The sequence below is a fragment of the Oncorhynchus tshawytscha genome, linkage group LG16, assembly GCF_018296145.1.
Source record: "Oncorhynchus tshawytscha isolate Ot180627B linkage group LG16, Otsh_v2.0, whole genome shotgun sequence".
NCBI lineage: Eukaryota > Metazoa > Chordata > Actinopteri > Salmoniformes > Salmonidae > Oncorhynchus > Oncorhynchus tshawytscha.
The window spans coordinates 26,864,587-26,880,628 of NC_056444.1; the positions used below are offsets into that span (position 1 = coordinate 26,864,587).

Consider the following 16,042-nt stretch of genomic DNA (forward strand, 5'->3'; position numbering starts at 1 on the left):
TACTACTACTGCTACTACTACTACTACTACTACTACTACAACTACTACTACTACAACTACTACTACTACTACTACAACTACTACTACTACTACTGATCCTACTACTACTACTACTACTACTACTACTACTACTACTTCTACTACTACTAGTAGTGAGTCTAGCCTGTTAATGACTACCAACACTCTACTTCTCCCCTCTCTCTGAGGAACAGCAGGTGCAGACACATGACTGTAAAAGAAATGAGAGAGAAAGAAAGAAAGAAGGACACAGAAGGACCCTTGCACTACCATGGCTAAAAAAGAGAAGGGTGTCTGTTACCGTGGAAACTGGTTTCTTTAATGCTGGTTTGGCCACGTCCTTGCACCCCACCTGGAAACACAACCCCACCCCACACAACACACACACACAGATATACACACAGACACACACACACACACACACACACACACGTCGTTCGTGATTTAGAGGTTGCACAGCCCAACACAAATAGTAATAATAACAATCAACTCTACTTGTATCAAATCTTTCATACAATGTTTGTATTCTAATAGTTGTATCCTGAAACTGTTTCCAAATACAAACACAGTACACAAAACACAGCTGAACAACAGAGATAGTCATCATAATAATAATACATTCCACTGTAAAGCACCTTGTATCCTGGCATCCTGAAACCAGCAGCCCAACAGCCAGGGCTCGTCTCCTGCTAGGCTACTGTACTGTATCACTATCTGTCTGGAGCTAGACAATAGACTCCAGGGCTAACAGCTCAGGCAGCTTTACCTTGTCTGTCCTCAGAGACTGAGCCTCCAGTTTGGGTAGCATTATATTCCTACAAGGTACCGGTGGCCATCTTGATTTGCTTTGCTCCCCTCAGCCTCTAGATAGAAGTATAGCTGACTACTACTACATCAGTCTCTGAGAGGAGAGCTGAGCTCTCTACTACCATCGCCAGAGCAGAGAGAGGCTGCCTGCCTGCCTGCAAGACAGACGCTGTGTCGAGAACAGTTGCTGCTGCCGCAGACACGCACACATACACACACATAAACACACAGACATACACACACAGACACACGCTCACACTGCATGCCTCTCGCAGACGCAGACTGAGCCCCGTCAGCCAATGGGGTGAGGGCGTTAGCGGCTTGTAAATGATCTCCCATGCCTAGTCCCTCCTAAACAAAGAAGCTGCTATGTAGGCTTTTACCCTAGCCCCTACACATGGAGAAACACGCAAACTGTGGACCGGACTATCCACACGCATCGGACTGGAGCTGAGGACAGACAGTTCTGAGCTGGGTCTGGCTGTGATAATAACCCTTTAAATGCCATTCACAAACTGGGTGTAGTAAACAAGTTATTTAAAGAGCTGTTTATAAATGGCTAATACAACATAATGGAATAGTTGATTAATTAAATGAGGCCTAATGCATGTATTCTATTCTATTCATATGGTGGTGGAAAGGATCAACGTTAGACAGAAAATCTAATTACCCTGAGATGACATCGCATGAGAGACCAGTACATATCCCTGGATTAATTGTTTTGCATCTTAATGAACCCTGACTGTAATGCAAAGCACACACCCCTGTCTGTCTAGCATCAGTCACAGCTCCAACAATTCCTCCAAGTCACCTGATATCAGTTCAAACTGCAAACACTTGTCCTAGCCTCTGTAGTCTCCTTATGCTTGCTTTTTTATCAACTCTTTGTCATAAAGCTGTGAGAAAGCGTCTTTGTTAAAAAAAACAATTGAAAGTATAAAGTGTTTTATAACGATATTATCTAAAAAAGATATTATCTAAACTGTGTTTTCTGGCTGTGATTTCTCTAAACTGTTACTTCTCCAACCAATATACACAAAACATGACAGAATCGACCCTAAACCATAACATGACAGAATTGACCCTAAACCATAACATGACAGAATCGACCCAAAACCATAACATGACAGAATCTAATCCACCCTAAACCATAACATGACAGAATCTAATCCTCCCTAAACCATAACATGACAGAATCTATTCCTCCCTAAACCATAACATGACAGAATCGACCCTAAACCATAACATGACAGAATCTAATCCTCCCTAAACCATAACATTACATAATCCTCCCTAAACCATAACATGACATAATCTAATCCTCCCTAAACCATAACACACTTTCATGCTTGTTCGTGTTCATTAGACACCATACGGAAGAAAACGGACTGAAACAAGTAGGGACAAGCTGCACTTGTACAATGAGCCCTCATTTTTGTTTTCCATTGCAAAATGTTTTCATGTGTTTTCTGTTGCATATCATAAAGAACATGACCCAGCAGTGTGAAACGCCAAAGACAGTCAGGTGGTTGACTTCATTTCTAGAAGTGTAGCAGCAGCACACTGTGGTTCAGCTCCTGCAACTCTCTACTTCCTGGTCTACAGGATTAGTGGCACATATAGGGCCTATATGGGATCAATATTATGCCGCACGTATTCACAAATGTAAATCACCAATCCTCAAATGTAAATCACCAATCCTCAAATGTAAATCCCCAATCCACAAATGTAAATCACCAATCCACAAATGTAAATCACCAATCCACAAATGTAAATCACCAATCCACAAATGTAAATCACCAATCCACAAATGTAAAGCACCAATCCACAAATGTAAATCACCAATCCACAAATGTAAATCACCAATCCACAAATGTAAATCACCAATCCACAAATGTAGTAAATCACCAATCCACAAATGTAGTAAATCACCAATCCACAAATGCAATTCCCTATCCACAAACAAACACCTTTTGATTTGTATTTGTAAATCGAGGGCCTTAAGTAAAATGACTGCCATAATGGTTTGCACATAGGAGAGATATGCACAAACATGACCTGCAACTCCATATTGGGAAGCGCTTAGGTCACCTGACTTTTGGCAGAGATTTGAAGACAAGAAAAAGACAAAAAGTTATCACGTATAGAAAGTGATTTGTATTTATAGAAGTTCCAAAAGAATAAAGACATTTCTAATGTCATATTATGTCTATATACAGTGTTGTAGAGATGTGCAAATAGTTAAAGTACAAAAGGGAAAATAAATAAACATAAATATGGGTTGTATTTACAATGATGTGTGTTCTTCACTGGTTGCCCTTTTCTTGTGGCAACAGGTCACAAATCTTGCTGCTGTGGTGGCACAATGTGGTATTTCACCCATTAGATATGGGAGTTTATCAAAATTGGGTTTGTTTTTGAATTCTTTGTGGATCTGTGTAATCTAATATGGTCATACATTTGGCTGAAGGTTAGGAAGTACAGCTCAGTTTCCACCTCATTTTTGGGCAGTGTGCACATAGCCTGTCTTCTCTTGAGAGCCAGGTCTGCCTACGGCGGCCTTTCTCAATAGCAAGGCTATGCTCACTGAGTCTGTACATAGTCAGTTTTCCTTAAGTTTGGGTCAGTCACAGTGGTCAGGTATTCCGCCACTGTCTCTCTCTCTCTCTCTCTCTCTCTCTCTCTCTCTTTCTCTCTCTTTCTTTCTCTCAATTCAATTCAAAGGGTTTTTATTGGCATTGGAAACATATGTTTACATTGCCAAAGCAATCTCTCTCTCATTTCTATCCATCTCTCTCTTCTTTTCAAGTTCAATTTCAATTTAAAGGGCTTTATTGGCATGGGAAACATATGTTTCTCTCTCACTCAGATCCTCCCCTTTTCTTTCTTTCACTCTCTCCCAGAAACTTCTCTTCCTTTCCCCTCACTTTCTCAGCCCCTTCTATCCTCCCTCTCTCCTCTCTAAAGACGACCATGTGGTGTCGGCCTCTCTCCTCTCTAAAGACGACCATGTGGTGTCGGCCTCTCTCCTCTCTAAAGAAGACCATGTGGTGTTAGCCTCTCTCCTCTCTAAAGACGACCATGTGGTGTCGGCCTCTCTCCTCTCTAAAGACGACCATGTGGTGTCGGCCTCTCTCCTCTCTAAAGACGACCATGTGGTGTTAGCCTCTCTCCTCTCTAAAGACGACCATGTGGTGTCCGCCTCTCTCCTCTCTAAAGACGACCATGTGGTGTCGGCCTCTCTCCTCTCTAAAGATGACCATGTGGTGTTAGCCTCTCTCCTCTCTAAAGACGACCATGTGGTGTCCGCCTCTCTCCTCTCTAAAGACGACCATGTGGTGTCGGCCTCTCTCCTCTCTAAAGACGACCATGTGGTGTCGGCCTCTCTCCTCTCTAAAGAAGACCATGTGGTGTTAGCCTCTCTCCTCTCTAAAGACGACCATGTGGTGTTAGCCTCTCTCCTCTCTAAAGACGACCATGTGGTGTTGGCCTCTCTCCTCTCTAAAGACGACCATGTGGTGTTAGCCTCTCTCCTCTCTAAAGACGACCATGTGGTGTCGGCCTCTCTCCTCTCTAAAGACGACCATGTGGTGTCGGCCTCTCTCCTCTCTAAAGACGACCATGTGGTGTTAGCCTCTCTCCTCTCTAAAGAAGACCATGTGGTGTCGGCCTCTCTCCTCTCTAAAGACGACCATGTGGTGTTAGCCTCTCTCCTCTCTAAAGACGACCATGTGGTGTCGGCCTCTCTCCTCTCTAAAGACGACCATGTGGTGTCGGCCTATCTCCTCTCTAAAGAAGAACATGTGGTGTTAGCCTCTCTCCTCTCTAAAGATGACCATGTGGTGTTAGCCTCTCTCCTCTCTAAAGAAGACCATTTGGTGTCGGCCTCTCTCCTCTCTAAAGACGACCATGTGGTGTCGGCCTCTCTCCTCTCTAAAGACGACCATGTGGTGTCGGCCTCTCTCCTCTCTAAAGACGACCATGTGGTGTCGGCCTCTCTCCTCTCTAAAGACGACCATGTGGTGTCGGCCTCTCTCCTCTCTAAAGACGACCATGTGGTGTCGGCCTCTCTCCTCTCTAAAGACGACCATGTGGTGTCGGCCTCTCTCCTCTCTAAAGACGACCATGTGGTGTCCGCCTCTCTCCTCTCTAAAGACGACCATGTGGTGTCGGCCTCTCTCCTCTCTAAAGACGACCATGTGGTGTTAGCCTCTCTCCTCTCTAAAGATGACCATGTGGTGTCGGCCTCTCTCCTCTCTAAAGACGACCATGTGGTGTTAGCCTCTCTCCTCTCTAAAGAAGACCATGTGGTGTCGGCCTCTCTCCTCTCTAAAGACGACCATGTGGTGTCGGCCTCTCTCCTCTCTAAAGATGACCATGTGGTGTTAGCCTCTCTCCTCTCTAAAGACGACCATGTGGTGTCGGCCTCTCTCCTCTCTAAAGACGACCATGTGGTGTTGGCCTCTCTCCTCTCTAAAGACGACCATGTGGTGTTAGCCTCTTTCCTCTCTAAAGACGACCATGTGGTGTCAGCCTCTCTCCTCTCTAAAGACAACCATGTGGTGTTGGCATGGCGGAGGCCATACCAGGACAGGGGAACAAACTCAGGCAGCCTCCCTCTACCACTCTGACACCTCAGCCAGCCAACCCCGTGTGTGTTGTGTGTGTGTGTGTTTGTGTGTGTGTTTGTATGTGTGTGTGGCGTAGCTCAGGTACTAAGACAACAGCTGATCAGTGTATTCATAACAGCCGCTAGCAACAGGCAGCATGCCAACCACAAACACACACGGATACTTCTCGTGATGGGTAAACCAATGAATTAAAAGGACAACATCGCAAGTACAACTACGATATGTCAGTGTTTAACAGACTACTGTTCTCATTTTCATAAGAATCATAATTCTACTTTAACAGTCCATACAATAACATTAAAATATGCTTTATAATATGCTGTTTACTTCATCTAGGTGCAGAGGAAAATAAAAATAGTTATAGTACAGATGTACATTTACCTTGAACTACATGCGGTTTTTGAGGCAGGTTAGGAGAGGTGTAACATTTCACAGAAGAGGAGAGTCTAGATGCAGACAAGGCTAAATTGAAGTCTGGACTCAATTACTGATTACAGAGCTAGTGCTATAGGTAGATTGTGACAGAGAGAGAGAGAAAGATAGAAAGAGGGAGAGAGAGAGAGAGAGAGAGAGAGAGAGAGAGACAGAGAAAGAGAGAGAGAGTGTGTGTGTGTGTGTGTGTGGGGGGGGTGACTAATCAGAGCAGTCTGAGGTAGTTGGACAGGTTTGTCTATTTAGGTCAGTGACCGACTGTGTGTGTTCAAAACAGGTCATGTTGTTTTCTAGTCACGTTTACTATGCATCACACACACCTATCAACTGCCATCTGGTTACACTAACAGTCATTTTCTCCATGGATCTTACTAGTTACACAATGCAAAACCTTCTGACAACACCAGCCAGCACAAGCCCAAATCAGATCATCTGCAACGGGTTGGACTGGTTACCACTACAACATATAGCCTAATGCTTTCTCAGTTGTTCACCAACACTCAGATCTTTACAGTCACAATGACATGTAGCCTACAGCTGACGATCGATTTCATAAAGTCTGAAGCCTTTGAGGGTATGGACGACTTTAACTACTACTACTACTACACACACACACACACACACACACACACGCACCCTAAAACTGCAAATTAACCCTGAGACACCAGGCGTGAGGAAAAGTGAAGGCCTTAATTCTGCACGAAAGGCAGTGAGGCAGAAAAGCCATGTAGAGGATGAACACAAGACATTGGCTCATACAGAACGTCCTTGGGACAGATCATACTACATAGTAACTACAGAACGTCCTTGGGACAGATCATACTACATAGTAACTACAGAACGTCCTTGGGACAGATCATACTACATAGTAACTACAGAACGTCCTTGGGACAGATCATACTACATAGTAACTACAGAACGTCCTTGGGACAGATCATACTACATAGTAACTACAGAACATCCTTGGGACAGATCATACTACATAGTAACTACAGAACGTCCGTGGGACAGATCATACTACATAGTAACTACAGAACGTCCTTGGGAAAGATCATACTACATAGTAACTACAGAACGTCCTTGGGACAGATCATACTACATAGTAACTACAGAACGTCCGTGGGACAGATCATACTACATAGTAACTACAGAACATCCTTGGGACAGATCATACTACATAGTAACTACAGAACGTCCTTGGGACAGATCATACTACATAGTAACTACAGAACGTCCGTGGGACAGATCATACTACATAGTAACTACAGAACGTCCGTGGGACAGATCATACTACATAGTAACTACAGAACGTCCTTGGGACAGATCATACTACATAGTAACTACAGAACGTCCGTGGGACAGATCATACTACATAGTAACTACAGAACGTCCTTGGGACAGATCATACTACATAGTAACTACAGAACATCCTTGGGACAGATCATACTACATAGTAACTACAGAACGTCCTTGGGACAGATCATACTACATAGTAACTACAGAACGTCCGTGGGACAGATCATACTACATAGTAACTACAGAACATCCTTGGGACAGATCATACTACATAGTAACTACAGAACATCCTTGGGACAGATCATACTACATAGTAACTACAGAACATCCTTGGGACAGATCATACTACATAGTAACTACAGAACGTCCTTGGGACAGATCATACTACATAGTAACTACAGAACGTCCGTGGGACAGATCATACTACATAGTAACTACAGAACATCCTTGGGACAGATCATACTACATAGTAACTACAGAATTCAACTGAAACGTTACAGTGGGAAAAAGACCTAGTCACAGCCAAACCCTCTCCCTGGGTTTCTGTCTGTCTAATAAACTTGGCTCTCTGTTTCTCTTTCTCTCTCTCTCAGATGTGTTGGCTGAGTAGGTTAGTTGTTACTCATGTCATCCTTCCCAGTCGAAACAGTTTGGAAAAGTGCATATATTATGCTGAGATTTTGTGACGTTTTTGTTCATTTTGGACTTCAAAGGGTTTTCATGCAAGTTGCACCAAACATCTTAGTTAGATGTAAATTTGAGCGACTAAGATCTCATCGTTAAAAATGTCAAAATTAATTACAGATTTCTTGAGTTATCTTAGATGAATTCTGACTATTTTGAGGAACTGTATTCTGGCTACGGCATCTCAAAACGTACAAACAGTACTACTGCTGCTTCTTTCTCGTTTTTCAAGCGAAGGTCTTTTATTCACCTAGCCGAGTTCAGCTAGCCACCAGCTGAACTGAACCATGCTGACGCCTTAACAACTTACACACACTCTACGGACAGATTACATCATAAATGCACAGTTGCAGACACATTCATTTGTCATTTGTGAAAAGTGCCATTAATTGGTGGATTGCTTAATTGATTGCTTATTTATTGATTAATTGATCCATTCATTATAGCAAAGCTGGACACGTCTCAGGCTCTCTTCCCCTATTCTCATTGATGAAAGTTGAAGGAGAGGCAGCGCGACAACATTTCCATTGACATAATACAGTGTATTTGGAAAGTATTCAGACCCCTAGACTTTCTCCACATTTTGTTACATTACAGCCTTATTCTAAAATAGATTCAATCCTTTTATTCTCTCATCAATCTACACACAATACCCCATAATGGCAAAGCTCAAACAGGTTTTTAGAAATGTTTGTACATTTATTAAAAATTAAAAACAGAAATACATTATTTATATAGGTATTCAGACCCTGTGCTATGAGACTCGAAATTGAGCTTAGGTGCATCCTGTTTCCATTGATCATCATTGAGACGCTTCTAAAATTGATTGGAGTCCACCTGTGGTGCATTAGCTCACAAGTCTCAGTCTCTCCTCTCTAACTCTCTAGTGGGTATCAGAGACCCTGGCTGGATGGTACATTAGCTCACAAGTCTCAGTCTCTCCTCTCTAACTCTCTAGTGGGTATCAGAGACCCTGGCTGGATGGTACATGAGCTCACAAGTCTCAGTCTCTCCTCTCTAACTCTCTAGTGGGTATCAGAGACCCTGGCTGGATGGTACATGAGCTCACAAGTCTCAGTCTCTCCTCTCTAACTCTCTAGTGGGTATCAGAGACCCTGGCTGGATGGTACATTAGCTCACCTTGAGATGAGAGAAGCAAGGTGAGTGCTCCATCAATTACTATCAATGTAGATGCAACCACACGCACGCACACGCACACGTACACACACACACACACACACACACACACACACACACACACACACACACACACACACACACACACACACACACACTGATGCCTGAAAGCGCATACAAATTACCACACACACCACAGATATGTGAGAGCTTCATAGTGAATCAAACTCCACACACACACAGACACACAGACACACACACACACACACACACACACCGGTCCTGCCTGCCTGTGTGTATACCGCAGCCTGGGGCCCACCTCCCTCTCACAGGAAGCAGCTTGCCTCAAGCTTGCGTAAATCTAACATGCTGAGTCAGGGAAAGAGAGGCCTGAGTGCTGGCAAACACAAACACATGCACGGACACAGGAAGGCAGACAGACACACACACACACACACACACACACACACACACACACACACACACACACACACACACACACACACACACACACACACACACACACACACACACACACACTGTGTACACAGAGGAGAGATCAGACATGGGAAACAGAGAGAGAAGGGATATATAACAGTAGAGATAGCTAGATCCCAGATTTTATTTTATTTCACTAACACGTAGCCTAACTCAATAGGGGGCCTCACGAGGATAACGATCCCATTAATGGATAGCAAGCAACGGAAAAGATTATGAAGGGAGATTTACATATTCTTAACTTTATCTGTGAGTCTGATGCTTGAACTGCCCCTGTCTGTTTCCAGATGGCTATCGTTTGATGGTTTGAATCAGAGTGGAGTTTTGTATTTTGGGGCAAAGGGACAATTTCTCATTTCTATTCACCAAGGCAAATCAAGCACGCCTTCAAAGCTTCCCCCGTGACTAAAAACATTTGCACAGAACCGCTCAGAACACACTCACATAAACTCATGCACCCACGCTCGCACACACACACACACACACACACACACACACACACACACACACACACACACACACACACACACACACACACACACACACACACACACACACACACACACACAGATGTAAAGTAGCCTGGACTTTTGAGGGAATGAAAGTTCAACTTAGAAACTTACCGAGCTCACAGTTTTGGGCTTATTCCGAATGACTTCCAGTTGATTGCAAAGACAAACAAATTTGAGCCCCAATCAAACAAGTGGACAAATTGTAAATTAAAACTAAATGAGGGAAATATAGAGAGGGATTTCACATGATGTTACGGTTGTCGTCGGAATGAGACCAAGGTACAGCGTGGTAGGCGTACATTTTGAATTTATTAAATGAACACCAAAAAAACAAGAAAGATAACCGACACGTAAAGTAATGTAGAGCTAAACCAGCAACTAACAAAAACAAGATCCCACAACAGAAAGTGGGAAAAAGGGCTGCCTAAGTATGATCCACAATCAGAGACAACGATAGACAACTGCCTCTGATTGGGAACCATACTCGGCCAAAAACAAAGAAATAGACAACATAGAATGCCCACCCCAAATCACACCCTGACCTAACCAAATAAAGAACTAAAACGGCTCTCTAAGGTCAGGGTGTGACACATGATTATTACCATCGTCATGGGTATCAGGTATCTTAATTATCTGTATTGTCTACTTGTTGAATGTTTGTGAAGTCTTGATTGTGGTTGTTAGTAATATCTTGTTAATTGGTGTTGGACCCCAGAAAGATTAGCTAGTGTTACAGCGTCAGCTAATGGGGCTCCTAATAAAAATGACAAATTACAAAATTACATTAGACTTGGTTCAAGTGTTCCAAACTATTACTCCCTCCACATCAGAGGGCCACTGATCTAAGGTCATTTCTGTTTCTTTCACCCTTAATGGTTACATTACCAAGCTCTCTAGCTGTATTTAAACCTGGCTCAGTGTAGAGGCAGATAAATCTCCTGTAATGGAAGATGGACGGGAGCCAAATCACCACCAAATGAAATAAAAACAAAATTTCCTGACCTGAACATCCCCGAGTTTATTTTTGGAGCAAAACCAAGAGCTGCAGCTCCACTACTGCTGCTGTTACTACTAGCTGTTACTACCAGGGGTTTACTGCTAGCTGTTACTACTAGCTGTTACTACTAGGGGTTACTGCTAGCTGTTACTACTAGCTGTTACTACTAGGGGTTACTGCTAGCTGTTACTGCTAGCTGTTACTACTAGCTGTTACTACTAGCTGTTACTACTAGGGGTTACTGCTAGCTGTTACTGCTAGCTGTTACTAATAGCTGTTACTGCTAGCTGTCACTACTAGGGGTTACTACTAGCTGTTACTGCTAGCTGTCACTACTAGCTGGTACTGCCAGCTGTTACTACTAGCTGTTACTCCTAGGTGTAACTGCTAGCTGTTACTACTAGCTGTTACTACTAGGTATTACTGCTTGCTATTACCTCTAGATGTTACTGCTAGGTGTTACTAATAGTGGATACGACTAGCTGTTACTACTAGGTGTTACTGCTAGCTGTTACTACTAGGTATTACTGCTTGCTATTACCTCTAGATGTTACTGCTAGGTGTTACTAATCTTGGTTACTACTAGCTGTTACTACTAGGTGTTACTACTAGCTGTTACTACTAGGTGTAACTACTAGCTGTTACTGCTAGGTATTACTGCTTGCTGTTACTACAAGTTGTTACTGCTAGATGTTAATATTAGGTGTTACTGCTAGCTGTTCCTACTAGGTGTTACTCCTAGCTGTTACTGCTAGCTGTAACTACTAATTGTTACTATCAGGTGTTACTGCTAGGTGTTACTGCTAGGTGTTACTGCTAGGTGTTACTACTAGGTGTGTTACTGCTAGCTGTTACGGGTAGCTGTTACTGCTAGGTGTTACTGCTAGCTGTAACTACTAGCTGTTACTACTAGCTGTTACTGTTAGGTGTTACTACTAGCTGTTACTATTAGCTGTTACTATAAGCTGTTACTACTAGCTGTTACTGCTCGCTGTTAATGTTAGGTGTTACTACTAGCTGTTACTATTAGGTGTTAATGTTAGGTGTTACTGCTAGCTGTTACTGCTACTGCTAGGTGTTACTGCTAGCTGTTACTACTATGTGTTACTACTAGCTGTTACTACTAGCGGAAACCTTCTAGGTGTTACTGCTAGCTGTTACTATTAGGTGTTACTACTAGCTGTTACTATTAGCTGTTACTATCAGCTGTTAATATTAGGGGTTACTGCTAGCTGTTACTACTAGCTGTTACTATTAGGTGTTACTGCTAGCTGTTACTGCTAGCTGTTACTATTAGGTGTTTCTACTATCTGTTACTGCTGGCTGTTACTATTAGGTGTTACTACTAGCTGTTACTATTCAGTGTTACTGCTAGCTGTTACTACTAGGTGTTACTACTAGCTGTTACTGCTAGCTGTTACTACTAGCTGTTACTACTAGCTGTTAGTTTTAGCTAATTATATAGTATAGGCCTTTATACACACACACACGGACACACACACACTGGCTGGAGTGTTGAGGCTTACAATACAAACGGCTAGCTGTTACTACTAGCTGTTACTATTAGGTGTTACTGCTAGCTGTTACTGCTAGCTGTTACTATAAGGTGTTACTACTATCTGTTACTGCTGGTTGTTACTATTAGGTGTTACTGCTAGCTGTTGCTACTAGCTGTTACTACTAGCTGTTACTACTAGCTGTTACTACTGCTGCTGTTACTGCTAACATTTACTACTAGCTGTTACTATTAGCTGTTACTATCAGCTGTTACTACTAGCTGTTACTACTGCTGCTGTTACTGCTAACATTTACTACTAGCTGTTACTATCAGCTGTTACTACTAGCTGTTCCTACTAGCTGTTACTATTAGCTGTTACTATCAGCTGTTACTACTAGCTGTTACTACTGCTGCCGTTACTACTAGCTGTTCCTACTAGCTGTTACTACTAGCTGTTACTACTAATGATTCAAGCAAAGCATTGTCAGTGCTTTAAAAAACACATAGCAGGACTACATATCTTACAACATTCTAAACTCAGCAAAAAAAGAAAGGTCCTCTCACTGTCAACTGCCTTAATGTCCAGCAAACTTAACATGTGTAAATATTTGTATGAGCATAACAAGATTCAACAACTGAGACATAAACTGAACAAGTTCCACAGACATGTGACTAACATAAATTGAATAATGTGTCTGAACAAAGGGGGGGAGTCAAAAAGTCAAAAGTCAAAAGTAACAGTCAGTATCTGGTGTGGCCACCAGCTGCGTTAAGTACTGCAGTGCATCTCCTCCTCATGGACTGCACCAGATTTGCCAGTTCTTGCTGCGAGATGTTACCCCACTCTTCCACCAAGAAACCTGCAAGTTCCCCGGACATTTATGGGGGGAATGGCCTTAGCCCTCACCCTCCGATCCAACAGGTCCCAGACGTGCTCAATGGGATTGAGATCCGGGCTCTTCGCTAGCCATGGCAGGACACTGACATTGCTGTCTTGCAGGAAATCACACACAGAATGAGCAGTATGGCTGGTGGCATTGTCATGCTGGAGGGTCATGTCAGGATGAGCCTGCAGGAAGGGTATCACATGAGGGAGGAGGATGTCTTCCTTGTAATGCACAGCGTTGAGATTGCCTGCAATGACACCAAGCTCAGTCCGATGATGCTGTGACACACCGCCCCAGACCATGACGGACCCTCACCCTCCAAATTGATCCCGCTCCAGAATACAGGCCTCGGTGTAACGCTCATTCCTTCAATGATAAACGCTAATCCAACCATCACCCCTGGTGAGACAAAACCGTGACTCGTCAGTGAAGAGCACTTTTTGCCAGTCCTGTCTGGTCCAGCGACGGTGGGTTTGTGCCCATAAGCGATGTTGTTGCAGGTGATGTCTGGTGAGGACCTGCCTTACAACAGGCCTACAAACCCTCAGACCAGCCTCTCTCAGCCTATTGTGGACAGTCTGACCACTGATGGAGGAATTGTGCGTTCCTGGTGTAACTCGGGCTGTTATTGTTGCCATCCTGTACCTGTCCCACAGGTGTTATATTTGCATGTACCAATCCTGTGCAGGTGTTGTTACACGTGGTCTGCCACTGCGAGGACGATCAGCTGTCCGTCCTGTCTCCCTGTAGCGCTGTCTTAGACGTCTCACAGTACGGACATTGCAATTTATTGCCCTGGCCACATCTGCAGTCCTCATGCCTCCTTGCAGCATGCCTAAGGCACGTTCACACAGATGAGCAGGGGCTCTGGGCATCTTTCTCTTGGTGTTTTTCAGAGTCAGTAGAAAGGCCTCTTTAGTGTTAAGTTTTCATAACTGTAACCTTAATTTCCTACCGTCTAAGCGTCTTAACGACCGTTCCACAGGTGCATGTTCATGAATTGTTTATGGTTCATTGAACAAGCATGGGAAATCGTGTTTAAACCCTTTACAATGAAGATCTGTGAAGTTATTTGGATTTTTACAAATTTTCTTTGAAAGACGGGGTCCTGAAAAAGGGACGTTTCTTTTTTTGATGAGTTTATTATTGTTGAAATTAATTGACCATAGAAATGCAAAATTCCACAGTACTGTGCAGACCACTAAACCCTAAGCAAGTTACAACAAGTTGATAGTGTGTTTTTATGATTTGACATTACTATGCAATTGCTGTTGAACAGAAAAAATATCACTTTCAAATCTACCATTTTGACATGCCATTATAAGGCTACAGATGTTTGATCTTAATTTGAGCCAATTTGCTACAGCAGGAAAATAATCCTGCAGCAACAGGAAATGTGAATTATTATGTGGATTATAATGAATGGGCATTTATGTAGGGGTTGATCAAGTCAGAAATGTCAAAGTGTACATTTTATTTTATTTTTACCTCAAATACACTACAAGTTGTACATTTCCCGCATTGCAGGAAAGTTGTCCTGCTACAGGGTGATCCATTTAAGATCCTACATCTGTACATGTTTGACAGTTGGGACGGTGATACTGGCCTTTCATTACCTGGGTGTGGAGGCTGGATTATCAAGACTAGTCTGCCCAGTGACATTCAGCTATTTACACTCATACACACGCTCACCCGCTCACCCGCTCACCCGCTCACATGCTCACCCGCTCACTCACTCACTCACTCACTCACTCACTCACTCACTCACTCACTCACTCACTCACTCACTCACTCACTCACTCACTCACTCTCTCAACCACACACGCACACACACACACACACACACACACACACACACACACACACACACACACACACACACACACACACACACACACACACACACACACACACACACACACACACACAATTATGGGTTGTGTGGTTACTCCACGTAGGGCTCTATTAAATCCGTATCGTGGAAGTTCAGCATTACAGCGTGATTGAAATGTAAAGGCAATGTTCCCACGTTAGCGGAGACTGGATTCACGGTAAACACTGCATATGTCTGCTCAATCGCTTCAACAATCCAGATTGAACAGAGCCACTAACGTGACTACACCTGTTTAGCCTGTCCTGGTTTGGAATATAATCAAACACACACATCATCCTTCCTCCCTACCTACCTCCCTCTATCTACCTCCCTATACCTCCCTCCCTTCCTCTCTCTCCCTCCACCCCCCCCTCTCTCTCTCCCTCCAACCCCTCCCTCTCTCTCTCTCTCTCCCTCCCTCCAACCCCTCTCTCTCTCTTTCTCTCGTTTACTTTGTCTTTCTGTTCCTCCCTCCCACTCTCTCTCTCTCTCTCTCTGTTTGACCTGGCCCTGCCATGCAGACTGTCTCTCTGTTTGACCTGGCCCTGCCATGCAGACTGTCTCTCTGTTTGACCTGGCCCTGCCATGCAGACTGTCTATCTGTTTGACCTGGCCCTGCCATGCAGACTGTCTCTCTGTTTGACCTGGCCCTGCCATGCAGACTGTCTATCTGTTTGACCTGGCCCTGCCATGCAGACTGTCTCTCTGTTTGACCTGGCCCTGCCATGCAGACTGTCTCTCTGTTTGACCTGGCCCTGCCATGCAGACTGTC

The 16,042-nt window shown here is 43.7% G+C and overlaps 1 protein-coding gene across 4 annotated transcripts in view; it reads right to left on the reverse strand.

Annotated features, from left to right (window-relative positions):
- The window catches only part of LOC112253563 (methylcytosine dioxygenase tet3-B), a 63,852-nt gene that overhangs the window by 31,235 nt on the left and 16,575 nt on the right, over positions 1-16,042 (reverse strand). The window contains exons 1-2 of one of the 4 annotated variants that reach the window (XM_042299044.1): positions 785-2,535; positions 320-370 (exon numbers count right to left, since the gene is read on the reverse strand). The exons of 1 other annotated variant lie outside the window; for it this stretch is intronic. In XM_042299044.1, the coding sequence (XP_042154978.1) occupies positions 320-370; positions 785-826 (93 nt within the window). In that variant the 5' untranslated portion in view covers positions 827-2,535. Of the gene's footprint in view, positions 1-319; positions 371-653; positions 2,536-16,042 lie in introns of those variants that run through there. 2 more of the 4 variants (XM_042299045.1, XM_042299042.1) reach the window with 2 other exon arrangements.